The sequence below is a fragment of the Chaetodon trifascialis genome, chromosome 12 (assembly GCF_039877785.1).
Source record: "Chaetodon trifascialis isolate fChaTrf1 chromosome 12, fChaTrf1.hap1, whole genome shotgun sequence".
NCBI lineage: Eukaryota > Metazoa > Chordata > Actinopteri > Chaetodontiformes > Chaetodontidae > Chaetodon > Chaetodon trifascialis.
In genome coordinates, this window is record NC_092067.1 from 10,098,303 (window position 1) to 10,123,038 (window position 24,736).

At 41.5% G+C, this 24,736-nt stretch overlaps 2 protein-coding genes across 3 annotated transcripts in view; both read right to left on the reverse strand.

Annotated features, from left to right (window-relative positions):
• Positions 1 to 371: 371 nt before the first annotated feature.
• tmem30c (transmembrane protein 30C) lies at positions 372 to 3,078 on the reverse strand. The gene is made up of 7 exons (XM_070975958.1): positions 2,777 to 3,078; positions 2,407 to 2,523; positions 1,995 to 2,102; positions 1,573 to 1,663; positions 1,346 to 1,492; positions 1,033 to 1,245; positions 372 to 835 (listed from the first exon to the last, which is right to left on the reverse strand). Exons 1-7 carry the CDS (start codon positions 2,972 to 2,974, stop codon positions 648 to 650), a joined length of 1,062 nt encoding a protein of 353 aa, XP_070832059.1. The 5' UTR covers positions 2,975 to 3,078; the 3' UTR covers positions 372 to 647.
• A 241-nt stretch (positions 3,079 to 3,319) lies between these two features.
• Positions 3,320 to 24,736, reverse strand: part of cmss1 (cms1 ribosomal small subunit homolog) — a 35,162-nt gene continuing 13,745 nt past the window's right edge. The window contains exons 2-10 of one of the 2 annotated variants that reach the window (XM_070976469.1): positions 5,919 to 6,055; positions 5,250 to 5,321; positions 5,008 to 5,143; positions 4,851 to 4,910; positions 4,673 to 4,775; positions 4,519 to 4,579; positions 4,344 to 4,431; positions 4,170 to 4,258; positions 3,320 to 3,937 (exon numbers count right to left, since the gene is read on the reverse strand). In XM_070976469.1, the coding sequence (XP_070832570.1) occupies positions 3,854 to 3,937; positions 4,170 to 4,258; positions 4,344 to 4,431; positions 4,519 to 4,579; positions 4,673 to 4,775; positions 4,851 to 4,910; positions 5,008 to 5,143; positions 5,250 to 5,321; positions 5,919 to 6,055 (830 nt within the window). In that variant the 3' untranslated portion in view covers positions 3,320 to 3,853. The remainder of the gene's footprint in view (positions 3,938 to 4,169; positions 4,259 to 4,343; positions 4,432 to 4,518; positions 4,580 to 4,672; positions 4,776 to 4,850; positions 4,911 to 5,007; positions 5,144 to 5,249; positions 5,322 to 5,918; positions 6,056 to 24,736) is intronic. The other variant, XM_070976470.1, reaches the window with a different exon arrangement.

The following is a 24,736-nucleotide window of genomic DNA, read 5'->3' on the forward strand; positions in this document are numbered from 1 at the left end:
TGCCTGCAAACCACTCATATCCACATCAGGGTGCTAATTAGCAAATGTTAGCATGCTAAGGCGCTAAACTAAGGTGGTGAACATTTTACCTGCTGAGTATCAGGATGTTAGCATTGTGTTAGCATGTAGTTGAAAGCAGTACAGACAGGGTAGAGACGTTAATGTAGCCTTAAAACCACAGAGACTGGATTTTTAAAAATTATTTCTGAAATAATCTAATGATTAAGTATATTGCAATTATATTAATAAATATTAACAGTGCACCAACAAAATGGTGTGTATTAAAAAATACAAAAGCTCATCAAGTCAAATCAACATGTAAAGAAAGCATGAAACATGTGCCAACGCCCCCAGCTTTCAGCGGGTCCATCAGAGCATCATCATCACAATGAAAACCTGAACACGTGAGTCATTTTGCTGAAAGTAATTTTACAGATGTCAAACCGAATTCTTCTTTGGTTTTCCAACACATGCTGCTGTGATATTGCACCAAATGAAAATTATTTTTGATCCCTTCTCCTTAGTTTCATTCACTGACATCAATATTCTTGTCATTTAGACGTCTCTTTGAAACGGCGCCTGAGCAGCTCAACAATTATCACGTTTCAGCTGCTTCTCTCTCACCATCCCAGTGCACCTCTTACCCTTCATTCCTCCATGTTTTTCCCATCCTTCCCAAACTTCCACCAGACCACCGTGAGGATGACGGCTATCAGTAGGATCAGGCCGCTGGTTACCAGGTAGGCGATGGGCAGGAAATGGTTCTGACCTCCGAACCAGGTAAGTGTGGTCAGAATGATCTCCTTTTTGCCTTGGAAGTACTGCACAGGGAAGTCTGGAAAAGCAGGGGTCAAGGCTAAAATTAGGTGATCATGAAGAGAAGCTCAATGGAAAACAGTCAGCCTGTAGTCTTAAAATAGTCCCTGTCCGTTGCAGATAAGATGAAGGAAACACATGCACACAATGGGACACATGCAACCTACTTTAACCCACGCCGAGGTCCCCATGAGAGACACAGCAGTGAAAGGATACTGTAGGATATCTCAATACTATATTTCCCAGCTGGCAGACCGTCAATGAAGGGCTCGCTAGCTCGATATAAAACCCCATACAGCTTCTTGAAGTTGGGGAAGGCTGCCTCTCTCATCCACACGATCAGGTCATCGTTGATGAAGCCGTTGTTGGACGGGTCAAAGGGATCTAGGTCATACACAGGCTTCTGCCAGTACGGAGGCGGCGCTGTGCCTATGTGGTCATCACAAATCCAGACAGAGGAATGATATCTGCAATACTGGAGTACTAACTAAAAAAATGAAATGCCGATTCCGTGTTTCATCGAGATTACCTTCAAACACTTGAGCCAGTGTCAAGTTCTCCATCTTTGGGTTGCGGAACTTGACATTTTTGTCCGTGTACCAGGTGATGCCCCCCCGTAGCAGAGGGACCGGAATTGAAGGACCGCTGGAGTTGTGATAGGTCAGAGTGAAGGAGTCTGGGAGAACAGATGCAAGTTAAGAGGAAGGTGGAGGGCGGACGTGGTGACTGAGGACGTGTGATGTGAGTGGTTCTTACCATTGAATATACTGTTGGCCACAGCACCACAGGGGGCGATGGGGACTCCTTCTTGGTTGTGTGTAAACGGCTGGCAGTATGAGCTGGGGCTCTGCTCAGGACGCAACGTTCATGGAGAAACGCAGCAAGATACTACTTTTACTTTTGATATTTTAAATATACTTTGCTGTTACTTGCACATTCTTACTTGAGTAAGATTTTGAATGCAGGATTTACTTGTTAAAGAGCATTTTTACATCATAGTATTGCTACTTTAACTTAAGCAAAAGACCTAATACCTTCATCCACCACTGTAACAAAAAGGTGAACAGAGCAGTTTACCATTTCAGTTTCTAAGTTGCTCTCTGGGGACAAAAATGTGTAAATAAAGTCTCCTAGCAACGTGATTGTGATAAAGTAATAACAAAGGATTGTGGAGCTACCTTTAAGTTTTTCTTCCTGCCAAGCGTCTGTGCGTCATCTCTGGAGTCCATGTATCTGCGGAGGTTCTGATGGAAGTTCTGGAGGCCATAGTAGAAAAAGACATCTCCCTGGAACAGCAGCAGGGTGCAAGTCATCAACATGCAGTCGGTGTACAAGCAGAAATGCTGAGACGAACTGGGCTAAATTCTTACTTTGACTGACTTTAAGCTTACTTACAGAATGGCCAAGAACCTAAAGTACTGGATATGGGGCTTGTTGGATGTTGTGTGTGACAGTTTTGGAATAAAGCAGTCTGACAAAACAATCTTGACTCAACGGCCAATTACAAGCTTTTTCTGAGCTGTCAAGCATGCGTGTACCATTTCAATCTCTGCTAAACGGTCATACTGCTGTGAAACTGGTGATTGTTACCTTGAATGCTTCGGTAATAGACAACACCACTGTGCAGTTGCAGGTTTGAGCTGCCTTGCTCACATCTTTACGCTTATTAAAGCATCTGTCACATGTTCCAGCACTTGTGTAGTCCATCTGAGAAGACAGGAGAGAGTTTATTAAAGAGCACAATAAATTGTGAAAAAACTGTTCCTGTTTACCAGACTCAAAAACCTAACCTTGGATCTTTCTGCTGTTTGTCACTCCCTTTTTTTATTGCACACAAGGGCATTCGGTCTCTTCCTGTCTCTCTACACATACACTCTGCATTTTACTACAATATTTCCACAGATCAAAAACAAAACAAAAAATTACTAAATAACGAAGTAATTTCCTGAAACACACTCACCTTTATTTCCTGTGTGCCCTGCACTGTGATGAGCAGCCACACTCCCAGCAGCATGCAGATCAAAGCCAGCAAGTAGAAGAACGGCAGCACAGTGTTAGCCGTTAGCATGGGAGACCAGGCAGGCAGTCTCTGCTGTTTGAAAGCGGAGTTGTCTGGCCTCCGAGCCAAGGGCCCAGACTTGGCCTTCTCTTTGCCCATTAGAGGTACCTTCAGTTAGGGAGGGAAGAGGAACTTGGACAGCTTCAGAGGCAAGAAGTGTCAGAGAGAGGTGCTGCTCTATCGTCTCTTCCTGTTCTTTATTTCAGCGTTATCTCTCTGTGCGCGCACACACACACACACACACACACACACACACACACACACACACACACACACACACACACACACACACACACACACACACACACACACACACACACACACACACGTCTACTTGCCAAGAGATTTTCCCAGCAGGCTTTGCAGGGTGGGGGAGACCGTTGTGGCCTGTTACTTATTAACCACAATCTTTTACCTAACTACCCTCTTTCTGTTTTCTGTTACTTCCTTTTTTTCCTTTTCTTTTTTGTCCTTCCTACGAGACAACCACAGGTTTCTGTGAGTTCACATCAAAATGACACAGAAGGCTATTTTATATCTTGATGTGAATTTGCTGTGGGAGCTGATCTGCTCGTTCTGTGTCCCCTTCATGCTGCTTTAAAATGCTTTATCAAAAGGATGTTATGATAAATGGGACTTCCTGGTGGGCAAGTAAACTCATGACCTCACATTCTCAGTGGGAGGGACTTCCCAAGGTCAGACTAAACAAACAGAAGGATGCTGGTTTCATTTGGAGTCCGTTTATTCAATCCATCACACTGGGACATCACACTGGACGTCAAGAGCGAACAAACAGCGCCATGCATTTGACGAGGCCTCTGAAAATAGTAAAAGCGCAGCACAGATTTCACACTGACACAAAGGGAAAACAAACAGGATGAGGCCCCGTCAGCGTGTTGTGAGGAACATCAGTGTGGAGCTTTAAACATTGAGGCGTCGTGTGGATTATCAACACACAGCACACTTTACAATGCACAGTTAAAAAAGGCCAATTTTGACTTTGTCTTCTTTGCAAGCTTTCAGGACACCACTCTCCAGCAGCTTCATAAAATCCAGTTTGATCTGAAATAGACACGTAACACACTGCGTGATGTATAACATAGGTAGAGTTGTTGGAAAAAAAAAAGATTTTAAGGCGCATACAGCAAAAATACTCCACTTTGATTAACAATCTGTCTGATATTTGGACAAAAAAGTTAAATAATCATTACAAATTCTTTAGTTACATCTACTGCTCCTCCCTCATTGAAATGATTTCACTATCTTTTCAGCCCAGCAGGGGGCAGTAGTTCACCTCAGGAATGTCCACCATCCTTCGGAGCTTCTGGTCCCTCCAGTTCCAGTCCAGCACCAGGTGTCTCAACGGCCGCAAGTTCAAACCCTCTGAACAAAAAGAAGAGTTTTCATACAATGACTACACCTAAAATGCTTTGAAGTTAAACAGGAGGACCTTCATATCCACGCTGACCTTTCTCAATAAGAGCATTGATCCTGCCAGGTGTGCCCACTCCTATGTGGGTGACGCCCTTCTGCAGCTGCTTCACCTGCTCCTCAATCTGTACAGACAAGAGACAGAGAAAGCTAGTCATTGCAGCACAATCCATGTGCTTCATGGTGGAAATCCTAACTGTCATCTCAGGTACCTTGATATGTTTTGCAAACAGTTTTATTGCTTTAGCTCCACCCTTGAAGGCTGTCAGCTGCCTGGGGACAACACAAAAGAAACAGCACTCATGAAATATATCTGAAACACTGTAACGTTGGAAATTCACCAAAGACCGCTGGTGCGTCACTCACTTGATGAGCTCAATGGTTCGGAGAGCAGAGCTACAGACGATGAGCAGGACCACCGAGCTGTTTTCTGTATGCTGCTTTTGAAGCTTGGCCCACTTGGGACACACTAGGACAAGAGGAAATAAAGGTGTGCTCAAAAGAAAACAGCGGATAGAGGATTTTAGTTTGGAACACCACTCACCCTGTTTCAGATATGAGGAGAGGGTGTGCGTCAAGTCATTACTGGACAGGAAGCAGGAGTCTGGAAGATGCGGGAGGGCAGAGGTGACCTCAGTGAATCAACGGGTCAGCAGACATTGACCTGACTTCCGAGTTAAAGGGAACTTGCCCTGACTCACCCAGCAGTTTCAGCTCCTCCTGCTCGATCACAGAGCGCTTGTCTGAAAAATACTGTGTGACCAGGTTCTGCAAGTCTGCCGGACAGCCTGGTTTTGGCTCAGAAGAGGACAAGACATCTGTAATCGTCTTCTTCTTCTGGGAAACAAAACATAGACGGAGTGTAGGATGTAGAATTAATATTGACAGACAAAAAAAACAGAGACTTATCCCTCTTTGCAACAGCAGGTGTCACCACACTCACCTTTCTCTTCTTTTTGAGTTTAGTTGGCTTCTCATCCTCAGCCTCTTTCTTCTGGGGAATAATACACTCTTTCTGTGAGAATGATACAAGCAGAACACACAGCTCAGGTAAAGTGCATGTATATGTATTTACAAGTGTTTTGAATGTATTTTAAGTTATGGACTGGAGAAATGAATTCTGAATAATCCTCGGGGGCAAAACAGTAGAGCCATTCTATCAGAATAAAGTAGATCAAATCTGTGCAATATGCACTGTATTAAACCTCATATGATCACATCAATAGATCTACATACAATCTACAACTGCCTTGTTTTATCACACCAACTGTCTGAAAGTCAAAGATATTCTATTTACAAATTATTTAAAAGAGGAAAAAACAGCAAATCCTCACAATGGCAACAATGACACCAGAGAATGTCTGACATGTCTGCTTGAAAATGACTTAGATTAGCAACAGTGAATTGTTTATCAAAAGTATTGCCAGTACATTACACTGGTATATTTGACACCAAACTTACAGGCAGATTTTGTTGTTAATTTGATGCATTTCTTGATATCTATCCAATCTGATGGAATAATATCCTAGCAATTTCCACAGAGTGTGTTGGAAGAAAACAGCTTTCTAATGTTGTACTGTAAAAACTCTCTGAAGGCCATAACATTAAATACCTGTTCACTCTTTTTCTTCTTCTTCTTGGCCTGAACTGTTTTCTCTGTTAACCTCTTCCTCTTCTCTGGTTTTTTCTGTGTGCTTGGTTTTTCTGTTGGCTGCTTCTTTTGCGCCTCCTCCTCTTCCTCAGATGGATCTGGAGACAAAAGAGGGAGAGATTTCCTCATTACAGTTCTGGTTTCTTGGGTTAACTTGCAAATGGGAATAGTGCAAGAAAAAGAAACTATTAAGAGGCAACACAGAGCTGAGAACACATTTCACGTCGCCTAAATCAGGATGTGTCTAACCACCATGCCATCTTAGAAACAGACATACTCCCCACGGATACAAGCATATGGAGTTAGAATCTGTTTCCATAGTCTGGCCGCTGCACCAGAGGCTTGGCGTTTGCACATTATTTCTCTGTCTAGGTTGCTCATCAGGTGTGAGACTGCAGGCAGCACATTTCAGTCACAAGTGAAAAGTAGAAATACACAAACTTTCCATGAGATAACAACAATGCAGCAGACCTCAATGCACGCAGCTGGTTATATTTAGCCTCTCTGTTGCTACCACTTCTCGGTGCATACCTCTCATGTCATGCTATGAGGTCATGCTCAGACCCTCTGGCGTATATATGCATGCTTGTTCAATACTAGCTTTAAAAACAGATGCTGGAGTGAACTTGGCAATAAATCTGTGGGTTTCACTGCAGTGTCCTTCCTGAATGTGCACTTTTCAAACACCAACACTTCTGCTTTGTAGTTCTCCCTATGGAGCTTCGATATCAAACAACAGACAGGCAGCAACGCCTCTAGTCTTTATTAAGTGGACAAGGATCAGATTTGTCACAAGTATGTGTGCTGCTGTGGTGTTTGACTACCTAACATTGATCAGATTTCAGAGAAATCTGCATGTGTGTCGCTGTATAGGTTGACATTTGAAGCATGTTGTGCTTCTTGCCAAAACCAGTAGCAACAAACCAGGTTATATCATTAACCACCAATGGAAAACAACTGCCATGACCTCACTCATTGGGAGTGTGGCCAGAGGAGCTTCCGGATCTGAAAGTGAAGCCAATGTGGAAATCTGCTGGTTGCAAAAAGAAGTCTGACTGCGTGTAAGCTTATGAGAAAATGACCCTACTTCTTACTTGATTTGTTACTTCAGTAAACAGTTTCCTAATGAGTTTATGGTCTGCAACACTTGTTTCAAGTCTTCTTCAATACAGCATGGTGTTCATTTTGTCCATTATGGTGCCATTTAGATGTCACAGTAGCTCCGTCCACTAATTGTTATACAACGGTCTCAACCCATAAAGAGCAATGCAACAACAGACTTCTACCTCAAAACACTTAGTGTTAAATTGTCTTTTTAAGCTTTAACAAAATTTAAAGAACCAAGTTGGAAAAACCTCAAAGTTGTAATTTTAAGTCAGAGATATCAGGAGATTCTGCCAGTGATGATGTCCCACATAGTTTTTACACCAACAGACACACCATAAAGACTATGATGTCCAAAAATGTTCATTTGTCTTAATAACCCATCTTAAAGAGAACAATCTAAGCATGAGGGCTACAAAGAAATTGACCTATATTAAAACTAGGAGCAGATTATCTAAATTACCGCCTCTTCTTGGAAGATAAACGCTCTCAATGCCTAAAGCATAAAGATGAAAAAGGATGCTTCTCCTTAAGAAATATGCAGCTAAGGGTGAATTCATACCTCTACATCTAATATATGCTGTTACACACATTTCATGACGTAACAATATTCCACCTGGTCTGCGAAGTGTCAGTAAACCACTCAGGATGTAAAATATGGACAACCATTGGCTGCAATGGTAAATGTCTGCAAAGCCACCATTGCTGGAAGTTAAAATTCAGTATTAACACTAATACTACTATAAGGCTATCCAAAGTTTGTTTTTATTTGTTTTTACCTTAAAACAACCACTCTGAATACATAAGATTGCAAAAGTAGCTAAGCTAATTTAGGCTGTTTAAAGGATGTGGTACAAGGCTAGCAGAGGAGGCAGCCACGCATTAACATTCCTGAGTGGGAATAAGTCGGTTCTCCACATTCTGCTCATATGCATGTGGTATGATTTCCATGCGTGTATTATACTGAAGCACTTAACAATTAAAAAAATAAAAACAAATGTTTCCGACCTAGCACAGTGGGTTGCTGCTACAGGCAGAGACACCACCTGACACCACGTTTTCTGTCTTGTCCTCTAATTTCCTATTTTACTGTAATCACCCAATCTTTCAATGTATCATCACATTCATCTGTCACTGTTTGTTATTTTTTCTCTATCTCTTGCTTGGGGTCATTGAAGGAAAGGACCACAAAAAAGAAAACAACAACAACAACAATGCAATGGATGGATGGATGCATGAGGGATATTAGGTCTTTTTCTTGTTCTAATTCCATAACCACACCCCTTCTACTACTTCCTCTCTCTAAGATCTTCATCGTCATTTGTTACAGTCTTCTGTCCAGGCATACAGTCTGTCTGCTGAAAGACCACCCCCACTATTGATGGGTCAAAGCTACCATTTTCCACTCTCTCACTCTCATGTTGGACTGTTGGAAGGAAAGTGAAGATACACAGGTGCCAAAGACCAGGGAAGAGAGGACAAGAGCAAGAAGGAAGACTAAATACAGAGGTGAGGAAGACAGCAAAGACCAGTGAGTGGTCCAGCAGCAGGCAAGTGTTTTTTTTCTGGTTTTAGTTAGTTTGTGTCCACCAAAGAGGAAGGGTGCTTTGTAATAACATGGTACTCATCTACAGTATCTGTCCTAAAGATAGAAAGATCATCATGGATGCAGCTTTGAGCATGAGATAATTGCATCTAATTCATAAATATTTTACATGAACTGGCAGTATAATTTGGCTTCATTTCCTTAAAAGCAGCAAGGTAAAATGCAGAGCTTGTGAGAACAAACCTTGTAATTTGTTCATCTTTCTAATGCGATTTGCACCGTCTACTGTAACAATCTATGTACTTGAGATGGCAACAAAAAAGGCAATAACCTGACATTGCTGTTTTGCAATCAATGAGCTGTGAAATAATCTACAATACAATAAGGCTGTGAGTTCAGAAGTTAAGGAAACCCTCAGATGAGGAGGATCTGCTGACTTGACACTGGTGTTAAACCTAAAACACATTTCTAATCTCACCAATGGCACAAGGACAAGCCTAACACACTGGCTCAGGAGCCATTCAGCAACACTCTAGATGTGATGAGTTGCTGATTCAGCGTGTATTTGATTTGGTGTTATGCAGGGAATGGGCTATCTGGATAATTCATCAACTCCAGGGTGCTTCTACTCACTCAGTACAAAGGGCACAACACACATATTGGTGTTGGGATATGTGTCAACGACGTAAGATCACAGGGGTTGTATGGTGTCGAGAGGGATAATGGTTTCCCCTCGTGAGACACACTGCAATAACATTTCCTTCTGAAGTGACTGTGGAGAGGACACTACAAACAGATTCCTAGTAAAGGGTTAGATTACTGAAGTACAAAGAAAGATACTCTCAGTTGCAAGTTTATCATATAAGTAGCTAGAACAGCTAACGCCATGAAATATATCCCTCTTCATGAAGGCCATAGTACTCAGTTTAGTTACACTGAAAGGTTTTCCTATTATTTAGTCTAGGTGAAAAATACTTTTTGGCTGATTTGGGTGAACCGGCCATTTAAACAGTAAATGGTCCCATCATGCACAAACCTAATAATGCTGGTGACTGATGTACCTATAATTGTCTACAAGACTGAAAATTAGTTGTGGTTCCCCCCACCTTTGTAAATGCTGTTGAAACAACATTTACTTGGGAAGCTCTGTATTTACTGAGGCCCCGGGGCCTGATTTATCTTAAGTCACCCAATCTGTACATGCAATCTGTCTGTAATTAGTAGCTGATTTATTAAAGGCTCTGGAAAATCCATGGTGAGTGGCGCATATCACCGAGTGATCACGCACAAAGTGCACCTCTAATGGCAAGCAAACTGTGCTGAGGACGAGGTACCTACCTATCAATAATAAGGGCTTGAATTGAGACAAAGTAATTGTGGCTCTAATGTGGATCCGCACTGACAAATCTGACAAATTAAAGGGAAAAACAAAATAAAAATGTCTCAGTATTGGGTCGTTGCACGGCACAAGAACAGCTGCAGTGCTCCTTGCTATAGATTATACAAGTCTTAGAACTTTATTGGAGGGATAAACACCATTTTCCAAAATATATTCCCTCATTTAATATGATGACAGTAGTGAAAAGCATTATTTGGTCTAAACTCTCCCTGGTGTTTACTGGGTTAAGATCTGGTGACCTGGTGAATGACTTACAATCATGAGCATTTACTATGTTTCTACACTCACTTATGCAGGGTTCTTCTTTGTCACCCCTCTTTAAATTGTACAATAGCACTGGATTGCACAGGTATTGTAGTAGCTAAATGAAAGGACAAGATAATCTTTCTTCAGTACTTCGTACTACTTCCTGCATAATTCTGCATTCACAGATCAATGCCAAATGCAATACCTCAGGCAAAGTAAAAATCAATAGACTCCGTTTAAACTGCTATATAAATGACAATCAGGGACTCTAGCAAATTTTACTCCCAAGAAGTAAAGAAAGGAACCGATGAATGAATACATTAACCAAGAATAGAAGGATAGTGAATGAATGGAGGTTGTGACAAAGACGAGGGGCTAATTCAACTCATTCCAGATAAATAAAACTGTCATGTGGAAAACAAGCTAACTCTAAAGTTAGATGGTTTCAAACTGAGAAGCACCTGATTCAGCTGCAAAATGCTGGACAATGTGCACTGAACCCTTGTGTCAATAAGTTTAAAATGCTGCCTGAAGAGAGCAGACGTTGACCTGTGAGGAGGTCAATGTCTTCAGGGTCCGCTCAGCGCCACCCCCCAGTGTCCCCCATACCAGTCACTCCAGATGGTGGAGTCAGCATGAGGAACAGAGTATGCTTTCAGACACACACAGGGCAATGAGCTTACAACTCAGATAACCATAGATCAATGAAAGTCAGTGGCTAGGGAGAGGGCTGAGATGCAGGGAAATGGGGCTGCCTGATCATCTTTAATGGGTGATCAATAGAGGTTACTGGTTTTAGTGGATGGTCAATGGCGCTGACTGGATGTAATGGGGATCAATCGACTGGTTCCAGGAAACGGTTGACTGTTACAGTTTCAGACAAATAGCACTCAGTTTCGGTTATTAGTTTTTAGGGGTGATGTGCACACTTCTGTAAACTGGCACTGTGCCTACATAATTGCTTAAAACTGTGTTGGCCATGCCGTGAGAAAAGCTCTTAATTACCATCACAGTTCAGTCTATTAGTCTGATTAAAGATAACACTTTGGTCTGTACAGAGGTATAAGACAAATCAATTCTACCTTTAATCCCCCTGCAGTGCAAACACATCCCATCATATACAGGAAGGACACCCGTACCCCGAAAGATACTACGTGATATTTCTGTTGTGTGCGTCTATAAAAGCAATATGATGCTCTCTGTGAAATCAATTCAGCGCTTGTTTAAACAATCAATAACTCATCTCAAGACATGTACTCTTGCCTGATCTTGGGAGTGGTGTGGGTGAGTCCGTGCGAGTAGCAGTTATTGGTTTTGGAGGCCAGCAGCTTCCTCTCTAAAGCCACAATTTGAGCATGTGTTATTGTTAAATCAATGGGGACTTTAGGCTACACCCAAAAAATTAACAAGCAGGCTTTAGTGCAGAATTGAATACCAGTCTGGTTACAAATCCATTGGCTTCCAACACTTTGCTGTTCAACCCATTCAGTCCTATGCCCTCATATTTAGACTTTGTATTCAGTTACTTGTTGCCATGCTGGTTGCTGTGATGACAACTGAGGGTTTTGTTAAAAGTGCATTTTTTACACTTACTAAGTGAAGCTGTAATAAAGATAAAAAAACAAAACAAAACACAGAATTACAAACTTGCCAAATGAGGGTTGGTAGGTGTAGCTGTTTTGGCTCATCAGCTTAGACATGATAAAGTGCAGGGTTGCTTTAGCACCAGCAGGGGGAGTTTTGGATGCAAAGTTGGGCCAACACTGATCACCAATTTTTGCAACCATATCTTCCACATTTTCCATCCTGTAAATCTCTTGTGACAGGCGTGGTATACTACACCCTCACACATACACACACAGACTCACACCTTATTAACTCAGTAAATCTGGATCAGTAAATCAAATGCTTTTCTTGCTCTAAAACAATGCACACCTAAGGCTCTCTACATTATGTAGTATGTTTTATCTTGGCCAAGAACACTTACACAGTAATCACCTTTATGGGAAACAGGTGTTCAACAGTATGTAGGTTTGATTTGAGCCAGGTAGATCTAAGTGACCTGAAGTTCACCTTAAAACTGAGTTTAATGTTCCAAGGACAGTGCAGAACGTCTCCAATTTAATTCCCCCAGCAACTGTTCCACATGATTACAAAGTAGGAAAGACCTTGAATTTCTGCATATCTATCTAATGTCTCTGGATATGTGTAGGTGTGTGTCATGTCGCAGCTCATCCTCCTCCCTCGCTTACAGTTAAACCAAAGGTCTTGTGTCTGCCTCTCAGGAATTAAGTCTGAGATGAGGGGCTAAATCATAGAAAGGGTTCAGCTAAATTGACCTTTCTCAGTGACAGACTTCAGTTTCCAGCCTGTTCTTTTCATCATTCAGAGTCTTAACGTGGAAAGTCCTCTAACATGTATAGGGACACTGACATTCAGGTGTTGTCAGTCAAGCCAATCCTGGTTGGCAGCATGTGACAGGAGCTCCTAATGATGTTGCACAGGAGATGCTAATCAGAGACATGAGGTAATGTAAAGACCTCAAAGCTTTTAAGCTTTTGCAAGAACCAAATGAGGAAACCATTTCCTACATTGCCTTGACAGCACATTGCAACTTATGTAATGTGGACACTGCTAACTTATTTAGGCTGCCAAACTTTAGCTTAAATAACATCTAAAGTACTCTTCCTATTAAAGTTACAGCTCTACAGCCTCCCTCTGGCTTTTTTTTTTTACTTACACGCCTAATCCTGATCTTTGCATCCATTCCTCTCTTGCTCTCTTTCCTAAATTCCCAAGCAGCAAGTAATACATGAATGATATATGTAACACTGCTCCCGTGTTTCGCTCTCTATCTATCACCAGCACAAGCCTCTGATGCAATACATGTGGAATCCAGCATCCAGTATCAGAGTGAAGATAGAGGTTAAATGTATTTATGTAGTAAGAGTATGCTTGTCCAAAAGCACAAATATCAGTGCACACGAAAGCACAGTAAAAGCAAATTTCACATTGGTATTCAAAAAGCAGTTCTGTCAAGAAAGCTTTGCTCAACGAAAGTAACTTCAACTGGACAAACCTTACATCATAACACAACAATGTAGAGCGTATCTCATTACATCACCGACCGCAAAAGGGTCGGTGTTTTTGTTTCCATAATTATGGTTACCGTTTGTTTTATAGACCTTAGTTACAACAATGTAGGAAAGACCACCGACGAGAATTAAGCCACACAAAGCAAGTAACGAAACAGATTGATTTGGAAAGAAGATTAAAAAAACATTTATTAAGATGGTACATCTAGTGTCAGATCAAGTTGAACCAAATGTTCAGATCACAAACGAGGTTTTCGAATGAATCTAATCATAAGACAATGTTTGTACTTCATGTTTATCATCAACCCTAAACCCAACATTCAGTAGTCTTGAAAGCCTTGAACGCTTTAAGCAGCACAGACGGCAGGAAAACGGCCACATCTGGCACTTAAAACTTATCAATGGCAATAAAAGGGGAATGGGAGTCATACTCAAATATAACACCTTCTGTCAGGCACATTAAACAAAACACACCCAAATAATGAAAGGAAAGGATATTTAAGGCAGAAAATAACTGCATAAATCATAGTTGCTACAGTTAACAAATGCACTGTTGCAAAAAAGATGAAATGTTTCCAAAAGCGTTCTGTAGTTTCTAAATCCTTCTCTGCTGACATAACTTAATACGCATGGACATGACAAAATTGTCAGTTCAACTTTCCTGTAAAAAATAAGTAATAGTCAAAGATAGGCGGGTGGTATAAAATCTTTCGAGCACATCCACAAGAAAGAAAGAATCATAGTAAAACTAAATGGGGTTATCATAAGAATCAGGTATGCAGAAGCCATTTTTCTCTCCCAGTACTGATACTGATACCTCCGCTAAGACAAGATTCCATACTTAGTCAAGATGATAAATATGTTCTATACTATGGTAAATTACCTGGTCATGAAAATTCAATAGTCTAACATTTAGAACAGTGCAGCGAATGTCATTAGAGAGAGTTATTATAACAGCTACAGTGAAGGTGGTTGATTGTCATCTAATGCTCTCTTTATGCTAAAGTCATCAGTATATGAAGCATTTAGCAATAAGTGCAGCCTAACCACACTCATAAAGTACATCAGCAGCATTTCTGGTGACAAAATAAATTTATATGCTGCTCAGCATCTCCCACGGTGTCTGGCTGGCTTGTGAACTGAATCATTTTCTCTGTTACAACACTGGTACCAATCTTGCCTGCAGTACTGGTCTCGTGCCAAAACATACATCAGCCATACAAAATGCATATTAGAGAATGCTGTGCCAACTTGACCCTGGAAACTGGAGACGAATAAAGGACTCTGGGGCAGAGAGTGAATCAGCCTCCCATGGCAGGTGGATATAAAGTGGATATGAACTGCTCATGGAGAATGAATAGCTAGAGCAGGGGTCTCAAACTTAAATTACCTGGAGGCCACAGCCCAGGTTGTTTGCTTGTGAAGGGGGTTGGGGGGGGGACACTCAGGGGAAATACTGTGCTCATCTTTCCCTCTCCTTTTCCTTCCACCATACTGCTCAGTATGTTGAGTAGAGTAATGCAGCTTTAAGACAGTGAAATTGCTTGACTATTTCCCGAATCCGATTGTTTCAGTGTTTACAAAGTGTCTATAATTTTGTCATCCCAAGTTTGCATATTGTAACTGTGCTATGTCGGTCTGTTCTGTACACAAGACATCTATTGCATGTCAGCCCGTCTCGTGAGAGAGATCCCTCCTCTGCAGCTCTCCCTGAGGTTTCTTCGATTTATTTCCCCGTTAAAGTTTTTTGCAGGGGAACTTTTTCCTCATCTGAATCAAAGGCTTAAGAAAAGAGGATGCTGTATGATGTGCAGACTGTAAAGTTCCTTGAGGTAAATTTATGATTTGTGATATTGGGCTACAGAAATAAAACTGACTTGAATTGAAATGAAAAATATATTTTCCAAGTTCTAATCCAGTGTCCTTGCATCAATTGTTCATTTACCTCTCTCTAGCTAGAAGAGCAATATTGTAGTAGGTGGGGTGTGTTTGGATATCATATCATATCCTCTTCCTCTTAAAGTAACAAAGCAAGTAAGGGAGGTGATCATGGGGCCCTATGATTTCTATGAATTTGCTAATAACAAATGAATCAACTGTAAAACGTGGAATACTGCAGAAATTGGCAAAATGTGGCTGCAATTTCCAAAAAATCAGGTCTATTCCAATGGAAAATTGAAAAAGCTATGTCCATTTCTGGTCTAGCACTGTAAATAAGAACAGGTGTTGGCCGGATGTATGAGTAGCCTCCGTCAAGGTCTGTGTCTGAGCTGCATATGGAGGTTTGCTGAAATCATCCAACACATGAGTTTAAACGCTGTTGTAAAAGACGAAGTTCAGAAAAATGTAATTGGAAAATACTGACTTTGGAAAAATTTTTTACATAATCTGGAAAAAATCAAATGGACTTCATAGGGACCCTGTGAAAAGGGGGGAAGGTTTTGGTGAGCTTCATTTTGTTTCTGTTGAGTTTGACGGAAGTGTGTTTTATGATGAGGTAACTTGGCAATTAAGAGGTTTAGTCCAGTAAAAAAGAGACACCTGAATTCAGAAAGTGTGCCATTGTATTTTTGTTTAGTCGATAAAAGCGCTTATGAAACGGAGCAAATGTGTTGCTGGCACACATCTCCCAGATGTAACTATGGAGGGGGAGGCTATACTGTCAGACAACTGTCTCTTGAGGTAGAAAGAGGTATAACAAGGCAGGATGGGACAGGATTAGCTGGTTAGCATGCTAACTGCAGTATATATCTCTGCATTACGATGCATATGCAGACATCTGACGTAATGTCAAAATTTCTTTAAATTCTGTTGTTTATTTGTATCTAATTTTGGACGGTTTTAAATGAAGATTCTTACGTTTTGCACCTTTAAAAGACAATTAAATAATTACTCTAAAACAAAAGCCTGAGATTAAATGAAAAAATAATTTACAGACTGTATTTATCTGAAAAATGTACTTCAGAGTTTACAGAGTCTACAGAGCTGGTTTGACAAGCCACGACCATATTTCACCTCACTTTACTTTAATGACAACACTGGTTTTGATTGGGAGGGAATCCAGTGGATGAGATTATTTTTTGGTAGAGGTAATGGTTTATCGTGAGGGCAGCCGGTGCCCTTTTCAGCAGACAAGGGCAGGCAGGAGGGATGCAGGCATGCTGCCCCTGGATTGTGTTCAGATAAATAAACAAAGGCGGCCAAGCCACATGTACGACTGCCAACCTGCCTGCCAGCGGACAGTCCTCTGTGGGGCAACCCTGGCAACCATTATTAAGGCAGACTCTGGCTCTGAGCCAGGACTTAAGTTCAGAGGTATTTTCACATGTCTGGCATCGTGTGCAAGTGTGTTTAGAAATCAGTATGCATGTGCTGGTCTAGACGCTGTGACCACACAAAAGAAAGACCAGTCTGACTCATGTCATGTTCAGACTCCATCACCAATTGAAGGGCAGCGATACAGAGGGATGTGTCTTGCCTTCACTACTCAGTAATGGGAGTAGTGAAGCCAAGCACCATATGATGAGCGGAGACAGAAAAATATATACAGTACATACACTCATGCCTAAGGAAAACAGGCCCAAGGCCACCACAACTTCATCGCATTTCGTCATCTTGGCATACCCTGAGCTAAACCTATGTAAGCGGACTGATGATCTCTTCAGTCCAAAACCTTGACCATTTTCTTTCTTTGAATCTGGGCCTCTGGACAAAGAAAATGGTCCTGTATGTTGTGAGGTTTTGTGAACACACACACACACACACACACACACACACACACACACACACACACACACACACACACACACACACACACACACACACACACACACACACACACACACACACACATATATTTACGTTACATACAGGATCCGGTTGTAAACCGGAAACAAAACAATAGGCACGCCCCATGCACGTGTTTGGTCTTGCCTGCTTGCTAGCTGTAAAAAAGTAGGCTACCAGTTTGTGTGGATATCAAGTGCGAAACACCGAAATGGATGCGAACAAGATTCTGAATGGAAAGTCTAGTTTCAAAAAGTTGCCCGATAGGTCGACTGACAAGATCAAAGTTATCTGTGTGTATTGTCGATGTTAACTGAATTATCACTGTAGCACATCCAGTCTGAAATACCACTTGATGGCCAAACACACGGCTAATGCGAATTCGGCCAAGGCGACAATGGATGGCTTTTGACAGAGGCATATGGATGCTATTATGTTATGTTATGCATGAGGAAACTTAAGAAAGGAAAGTTTAAGCCATGATAAATTCAAGGGGCATTTAAAATAGATTAAAATGTGCGATTAATTTGTGATTAATCGCGAGTTAACTATGACATTCATGAGATTAATCACGATTAAATATTTTAATTGACTGACAGCACTAATCTATCTATCTATCTATCTATCTATCTATCTATCTATCTATCTATCTATCTATCTATCTATCTATCTATCTATCTATCCATATTAGTTGGCCAGATTCCTGAGCACAATAACTCTTGATTAAAAGTGACCCAATGAAAACTCTGCAGCAATTGTTTTCAGAGCTTCAATCGTCCCTTCCCGTTGCTGTTAACAAGTGGAGCAAAGGAATTCGGGAACAGCTACGACAGCTTCATCTGTTTTCCTGATTGATACAGAGAGGGTATCAAAAGGAAGGGAGGGGGGTTGAGATCAGTCACTCTTTCACAAAGAGGCCAATAGCTAATACTTCTATACAGACTCCATCTGTTAAGTAAGCTAACCCTTTCACAAGGATTCAATATCTGAAGGCGTTAAAACCAGCTAAAGGGCTTTCTGTTTGGTGTTTTTCTTGCTCAATGTTTGTCCCTCATGTACAATTGTTCATCTTGTTTAGAGAGACTCAAGGTTGCTCTCAGGCCTTGGTGACGACAAGCAGATGCTCCGCCTGTCTGCATGTGTGTGTGCTTGTGTAAGAGAAAGAACGAGTAAGAAAAATGGAGAAGAGAGAGAGAGAGAGAGAGAGAGAGAGAGAGAGAGAGAGTGAGAGAGAGAGAGAGTCTGACTTTCCTGTTCAGTAACAGGGTTACTAATAGCACCAGTAAAAAGGTCTGAGGAGTCCTTAAAATGCTCCTGGTCTGCCGTGGAGGAAGGACTTGACGAGATGGGTTAAATGCGGAGAAATGAATTTCACAAATGCATGGCGTGTGCAGTTTCCCCCCTCTGTAACTTTGTGTGTGTGTGACTAATAAAGGGATGTCATTCTTTCTTAAATACAGACATTTAGACATTTCTTAATATTTCACCAAATTGCTTTCTGCAGTTTCCACAAGATGTGAAAAACAAGGGCCTTTAGTAACTTATCTAAAGAAACTTGACCACCAACTAGGGAATAGGCGTTCCCAGCCACTGTGAGAGCTTGGACTGAAGCAGCAGAGCTGAAGAGCAGGGAGATTACATCATCTTTCACTAATATGAACCTTCTTGCTTTTGGTCTCTAAATGAGATGAGAACACCAAGTCATAGAAATCTGGCTAGCCAACACTTGATGTGATTTTCCTCAATAACACACATTACACCCACATACACATCTCACTCTCTTGTGGTTAGTAATCAAGGTCCTACTTTCTGGCAACCTTTAGTCCTTTTGTCTGCCATACTGACAGTGATTGCTGTGAATGTGCTAAGAGTAAGACTATGAGATGACATAAGCCTCACACAAAGTAATGCCAGGCGCAGGCTGATCCATTTCAGTAACACTAACTGTTATGACAAGAGGCCTTCTGACTTTGGATTAGCCCACAAAGGCTTATATAATCGACATAAATCGGTCACTAATTTAAATCACACAATAACCACTTGTGCTGCTGAGACACAATGTTTGACCTTGTTTAAAGGTGCACATGTAAAGGTGTTTCCTGAGCTACAAACTAAATTATATGACTGTACTGTGATGAAACACATCAATGCTGGTGTTGCCAAGTTCATAAAAATCTGCATTTCATGAGTTGGAAATGGCTCAACACGCCATCCACAGTTTAAAACCTTACTGAACTCTGAAGGGCCAATGCTGCCATGGAGTCAACGGATTCAGACTTATTTACATCATGAAATCCATATAAAAAATAATGTTAATGCCCTCTAATCAGAAGTGGGCGGCCAACCTCTACCAGCCTCCAGCTTTGAGTGGGAATCTGTGAAACCGTGCTCATTTTCAAATATATGCTGATTAAGACCCATTGTTCACAGGAGTTTATTCTATTCTTACTGACTCTCTACTTAGTATTTTTCAGACTTTCAGACTTTTTAACAGCTGGAAGTACCACCAAATGGCATTCTTTCTCTTGAAGATGATCCCGTTATAAACAGCAGGGATATGGCTATGTAGTGACACTTTCCCACAGCATTCCCTTGGAATTGTGGGAATTGGTGTTGGATATATGGACTCTAATGCAGCTGAGACTTGACTTTAAATCACATGCTACACTGCAACCAAGTAGAACAGCAATTCACCAATTCATCAATTCACCTCACACACAAACAAGCAGCTCTGTCTTACGCACACGCACTGCAAAGCTGTATTGCATGGGGACTCAGGTCATTTCATTCATGGCACAGAGTGATGTTTTTGTAACACATGCATATATGTCACACTGTACAGCCTGACTATGTAGCCATGAGGCCATGCCCGCAACAGTGATTGTACTGTGCAATCCACAGCTGACTCTCTTAAATCAGCTTGGAGGGAACTGGCAGAAATTTTTAATGTAGTTACGTTTTCATCTCTTTGTTAGAAGCTCATACTTCTCTTTACGCCCATGTTCAGCTGCCAATCATTTCTCATTCTCCAGTTCCTCCTAGGTGGACTTAAAGCCATGCACCCCCTTGGTAAAAGCGGCATAGTGCTTTCTTGGAATCAAGATGATCTAAGGAAACACAACTCAAAGACTCCCTTCCACCCCATCCAGCCCCCAAGAATCACTACTCCAAGAGACAAGAGAGAAAGGTGGGGGGGACGATGTACAAGAGAAGACTTGTCCCGTGATGACTTGTTGTTTCTGCTAAGTATTATGGAGGGAGAGTTACAGGTAAGATTATTTGTTTGCATGCTGCATTCATCCTGTAGCTGAACTCAAAAGTCACAAAATTAAAGTCACAATTGCACTGTGACTGTAACTACAGCTCATAACTCATAAGACACTGAAGTTAAACCCAGCGTTCCCCTGCAATGTTTGTCCCACTAGGCCAGAGATGAGGTAATTGTTGTGTTGAAATCGGAGAAGACAGATTCAGCTCAACTGGGGGCCCAATATGGTTTCAGTGGACCGGAGAAGGTGCTGCATGCCCTGCAGAGAGACTCCCTCCAGGCCCAGCAGTACCACCTGGAGGATGTGTACAAAAAACCAATTGCTGAGGTACCAAGAGCCAATAGTAAGAAACTAGACACCATATGGAGCGGATAATCAAAGTTAACGAGGTGAATGTATTACTGTCTGACATAAGCGCATTAATGCAGCTGTGTTATTGCACAAATTTGTTATTGTTTTTAATTTATTATGCATGTGCTGGATCTATTCTCGTGCAGTGACTATAAATCTGAAGCAATGGTTTTTTGTTTTTTTAAATTTCGTCTGTAGGTTATCCTAAGTAACCAGTAAATTGCTCCAATAAAATTCCATTACTGTGCAGCAAAAGTCTTAAATCTAAAGAATAACAATAAAAACAATAAGAATAAAAATGGCTACATACTCCTGGGGTTAAATGGGAAAATGCTTCATATTGTAATTTGGGTGGGATAATTGCAATTATTCTAACATTGGGCTTGTGCAGTAACAAAAGCTTCACTTGCCAAATTTACATACTATGTAAGCACTCCCTCACACTGGGAGAACCTTCCACATGTCAAGGTACACTGTCATCTTCCTCTTCACAGCCCCCTGTGTTGTTTTCCCTTTTTCCCTCAGCTGAACCACATGGTGGAGACCCAGAAACACTCATCTGAACAGATGCTGGAGCAGCTCCTGGAGGTGTCCCGGTCTCACAGTGGCACCCTACACAGACTAGAGGAGCAAGAAAAGAGCCACAGGGCTTTTATCCATAAGAGCAACTGCCTTACCACTCTGCTGGAGCAGGACCGAAAGAGGTTGGTGCACCAAACCCTAGAGGTTCAGATAAATGTCTGACAAAAGAAAACATTGATATTTTAGAGTTACCACTGAAATGGTAGCCTTTGTTGAAGCTAGACTTGTAGAAATAGCTATGCCTTTCAGAATCCCTCCTGATGTAAATAGATGAGGATTTACAGCTACTGTAGAAGAGGCAAAGGGATTAAAGTATTTCGGCACACCAGAACAAGCCAGATCTGAGCTCTGTGATGTGCACTTGTGCAGGCTTAGATTCTTTTAGTCCATGTTGGCCTGTAATGCTCTTCATGGCTGAGTGAAAGAGCAAAGGCGCTCTTGGCTGCTGCATTTCTACCACCCCAGCGTATGTGACCTCAAGACTGTACTTAGAGTTACTCCACTCAGACACAGTCCATTACATCCTGGACTTGGTTAGACCTTGCGGCCAGCCTGGCTCTGTTCACTCTCCCTTGTAAACACATAAACATGCAGTCGCATGCAATTACATGTACGGTCTAAATTGGCACCCTACTGCCCAATTCAACAGTACCACGCAGAACAGGATGAATCCTTCTCTTAAACCAAGTAAATGTGCTGAGGGTTTGCTAGTGGGTAGAAAGATTCCCTTCCCAAATAGAGAGCATATTTAGATGTGGCCTATGGGTATAGCTAGGTCTAACATGACAGTGGTCACTGGTTCTCCTATGCAATTTGAGGCCCACAACAGGGCAGTTGTGTTGAAGTTCCTGGTTGTCTCGGCTCATGTACCATCCGAGTCCACTCTGTAATCTAGCTGTGTAGAGACTGGCCCTGCACTGGGCTTGCAGCCTTGGGAGGAGACTACTTGTCTGCATCTGTGTGCCAAAATGAAAACGCTTTACTGATCCACCACAGGCACACACGCAATTAAAGACCAAAAATAGTCATGCCAGTGGAGTGATTAAGTTTACTAGAATTCTGTCTATTCAAATACAATGTGGAAACCTTAAACATGCACACATAAAGGCTTTGTGGTTCATCTTGGCCTAATGATGATTAATACATGAGTAGACAGCATGTCTGTGGTGCAGTGTGAACCCTGTGTGGCTCAAACATTTCTGACTGCTTGAACATTGAGGATTTTCCTCTCTGTGCCTTCCCTTCTTTATGAATTCCTTTTCAGAACATGAGTCTTCAAAAAAAATGAAGACATAAAAAATAACACTTCTCACATAAACTGAAGTGCGGGCCGACAGCATGATGAAATTGTGCCGTTGTGCTGTCTGGGCTGTCAACAGGTGTTTGTTGTCTCAGACCAACGTCACTTCACGTTACTCAACTTTTATCCTTTTCTCATCTTTCCCTTGGTGACCTCTTATCTAGGGCTGAAACAATTAGATGATTAGTATATCATCGGGACATTACTCTACTACTATTTTGTTAATGGATTAATTATTTTAGTCATTTTTACTGCAAAAAAGCTAAACATTACCTAGCCTTGACTTCTCAACTTTGAACATTTGCTGCTTTTCTTTGTCTTGGGCCTAGCCTTGGGCTTAATTAACCGACAGATTATTCAATACTGAAAATAATAGTTGAAGCTCTACTCTTATTCCTTAAAACCCAATAAGTGGCCTGCTCCTTACTGCACATTCACAATCAATCCACACGGCAATGCTCTTTTGTCTGTGCACACTTAAATTTGTCCTCTTCTTTGTTTTTCCAGCTACACTTCAGCTTCTTTGAGATGTGCACAAATAGGTCTGAGCTGTCAACGCTTGCATATATCCACAGGGTAAACAACACAGGGCACATGGCGATACGCCTGTCCCTTTCATCTCTCTCTCCATTCTGTCCTTCTTACATCTTGCTCTGTAGTAGCCTAAATATTTAACTGAAAGAATTTCCACTCCTACTCCAAATCCTCCTCAACTATCTTTCAATCTCCCTCCTCGTTTCTTTTCAAAGCATATGCTTTGAGCCAAGAGAACCACTCAGCCTGGCTTAAAATCACCACCCCACTCTCTTTTTCATTTTCCTGAGAAAGTAACTCCACAAGGTGCAATGTGCAGAACAGATGACCTGTTTCACTGTGAACTATACGGTAAATTCCAGTCACGGCATATAATCACTTTATGCCATAGTATGATCCCTGTTGCGTGTCAAAGGATGATTACATCTGCACATCACAATGCAGCAATCTGGTTGTTCCAACCTCAGCTATCAGAACATGCTCGAAGTCTGTGCGTGTGTTTCCTATGGTCTGTCGCTGAGCTGGCAGCATCTCAGCATTAACCACACACACATGTTGAACACACAAAAGACAACCATACTCTCATCTAGCTCTGAATCACAAACTTTTCACAGGCTCCATTCTACACTTTTAAACTCCATCATGATTTCACTCTCACATGCGGCCTTCTCATCAATACATCAAGTGCTACAGATATAGGAAAGGAATGCAGATCATTCACAAAAATTGTTTAAAAAGATTAAGAGTCCACGGCCATGCCAGCAGCTCTGTGAGGCTATTCTTAGGCATAGCAGTGCTTTGGGTTAAATGCTAAACTTAACGTACTGACATGCTAATCCAAAGTACATATAACGTTTACTATGTTCGTCATCTCAGTTTCATGTCTTAGCATGTGGATATTTGTTAAATAGCACTAAGCACAAGGTACACCTGAGACCAATAGAATGTCATTAGTCTTATAAGTATGTAGTCATAAACCAAGTATTGGACAAATTAAAACTTCACTCAAGACCACAAGATCAGCCTCATGGAGGGCTAGGGGAAAAGTCAGGGGACCATCATCATCATGACAATTTATCTTCTGTGGACCATGAATGAATGCAGAAAAGTTTATGGCAACTGATCCAACAGTGGTACAGACATCAGCCTGCTGGTGGTGCTAGAGAAATAGTCAAGCTATCATGAAAGCTATTTCTCGTCCAGGGACCATGAATGGTGGCACAAAAATTCATACAAATCCATCAAATAACTGCTGAGATATTGCAGTCACATTGCTTTGCCTACAAGTACGTTGCTAGCATGGCTAACAAGCAGTCAATGAAAGAAACAAACAAAAAACCCCTCTCTGGTTAATCGTAGTGGAGGAAACGTTTTGTAGACTTGTAGAAAAGGATAAAGTAAACTTGGCTGTGCCGTTGTGGAAACCCACAGCTGTTCTGTCCATCCCTCACACTCAAATCCACCATCTGCTGGCTCAGCCAATAATGTGTCAGAAGAAGATGTGCATAAATTACCATAGGAGTCTGGCAGTGGCAGTGCATCACTTCAGAGCAGAACCGCTGTTCTG

Bases quoted from the DNA above. Each gene is read 5' to 3' on its own strand.
- tmem30c (XM_070975958.1), bottom strand. From the start codon at position 2,974: ATGGGCAAAGAGAAGGCCAAGTCTGGGCCCTTGGCTCGGAGGCCAGAC. The intron at 1,664-1,994 runs GTAGCTCCACAA...CGTCCTGAGCAG, and splicing joins GCAGGAAGAAAAACTTAAAG to AGCCCCAGCTCATACTGCCA. The intron at 1,246-1,345 runs GTAATCTCGATG...ATGACCACATAG, and splicing joins ACTGGCTCAAGTGTTTGAAG to GCACAGCGCCGCCTCCGTAC.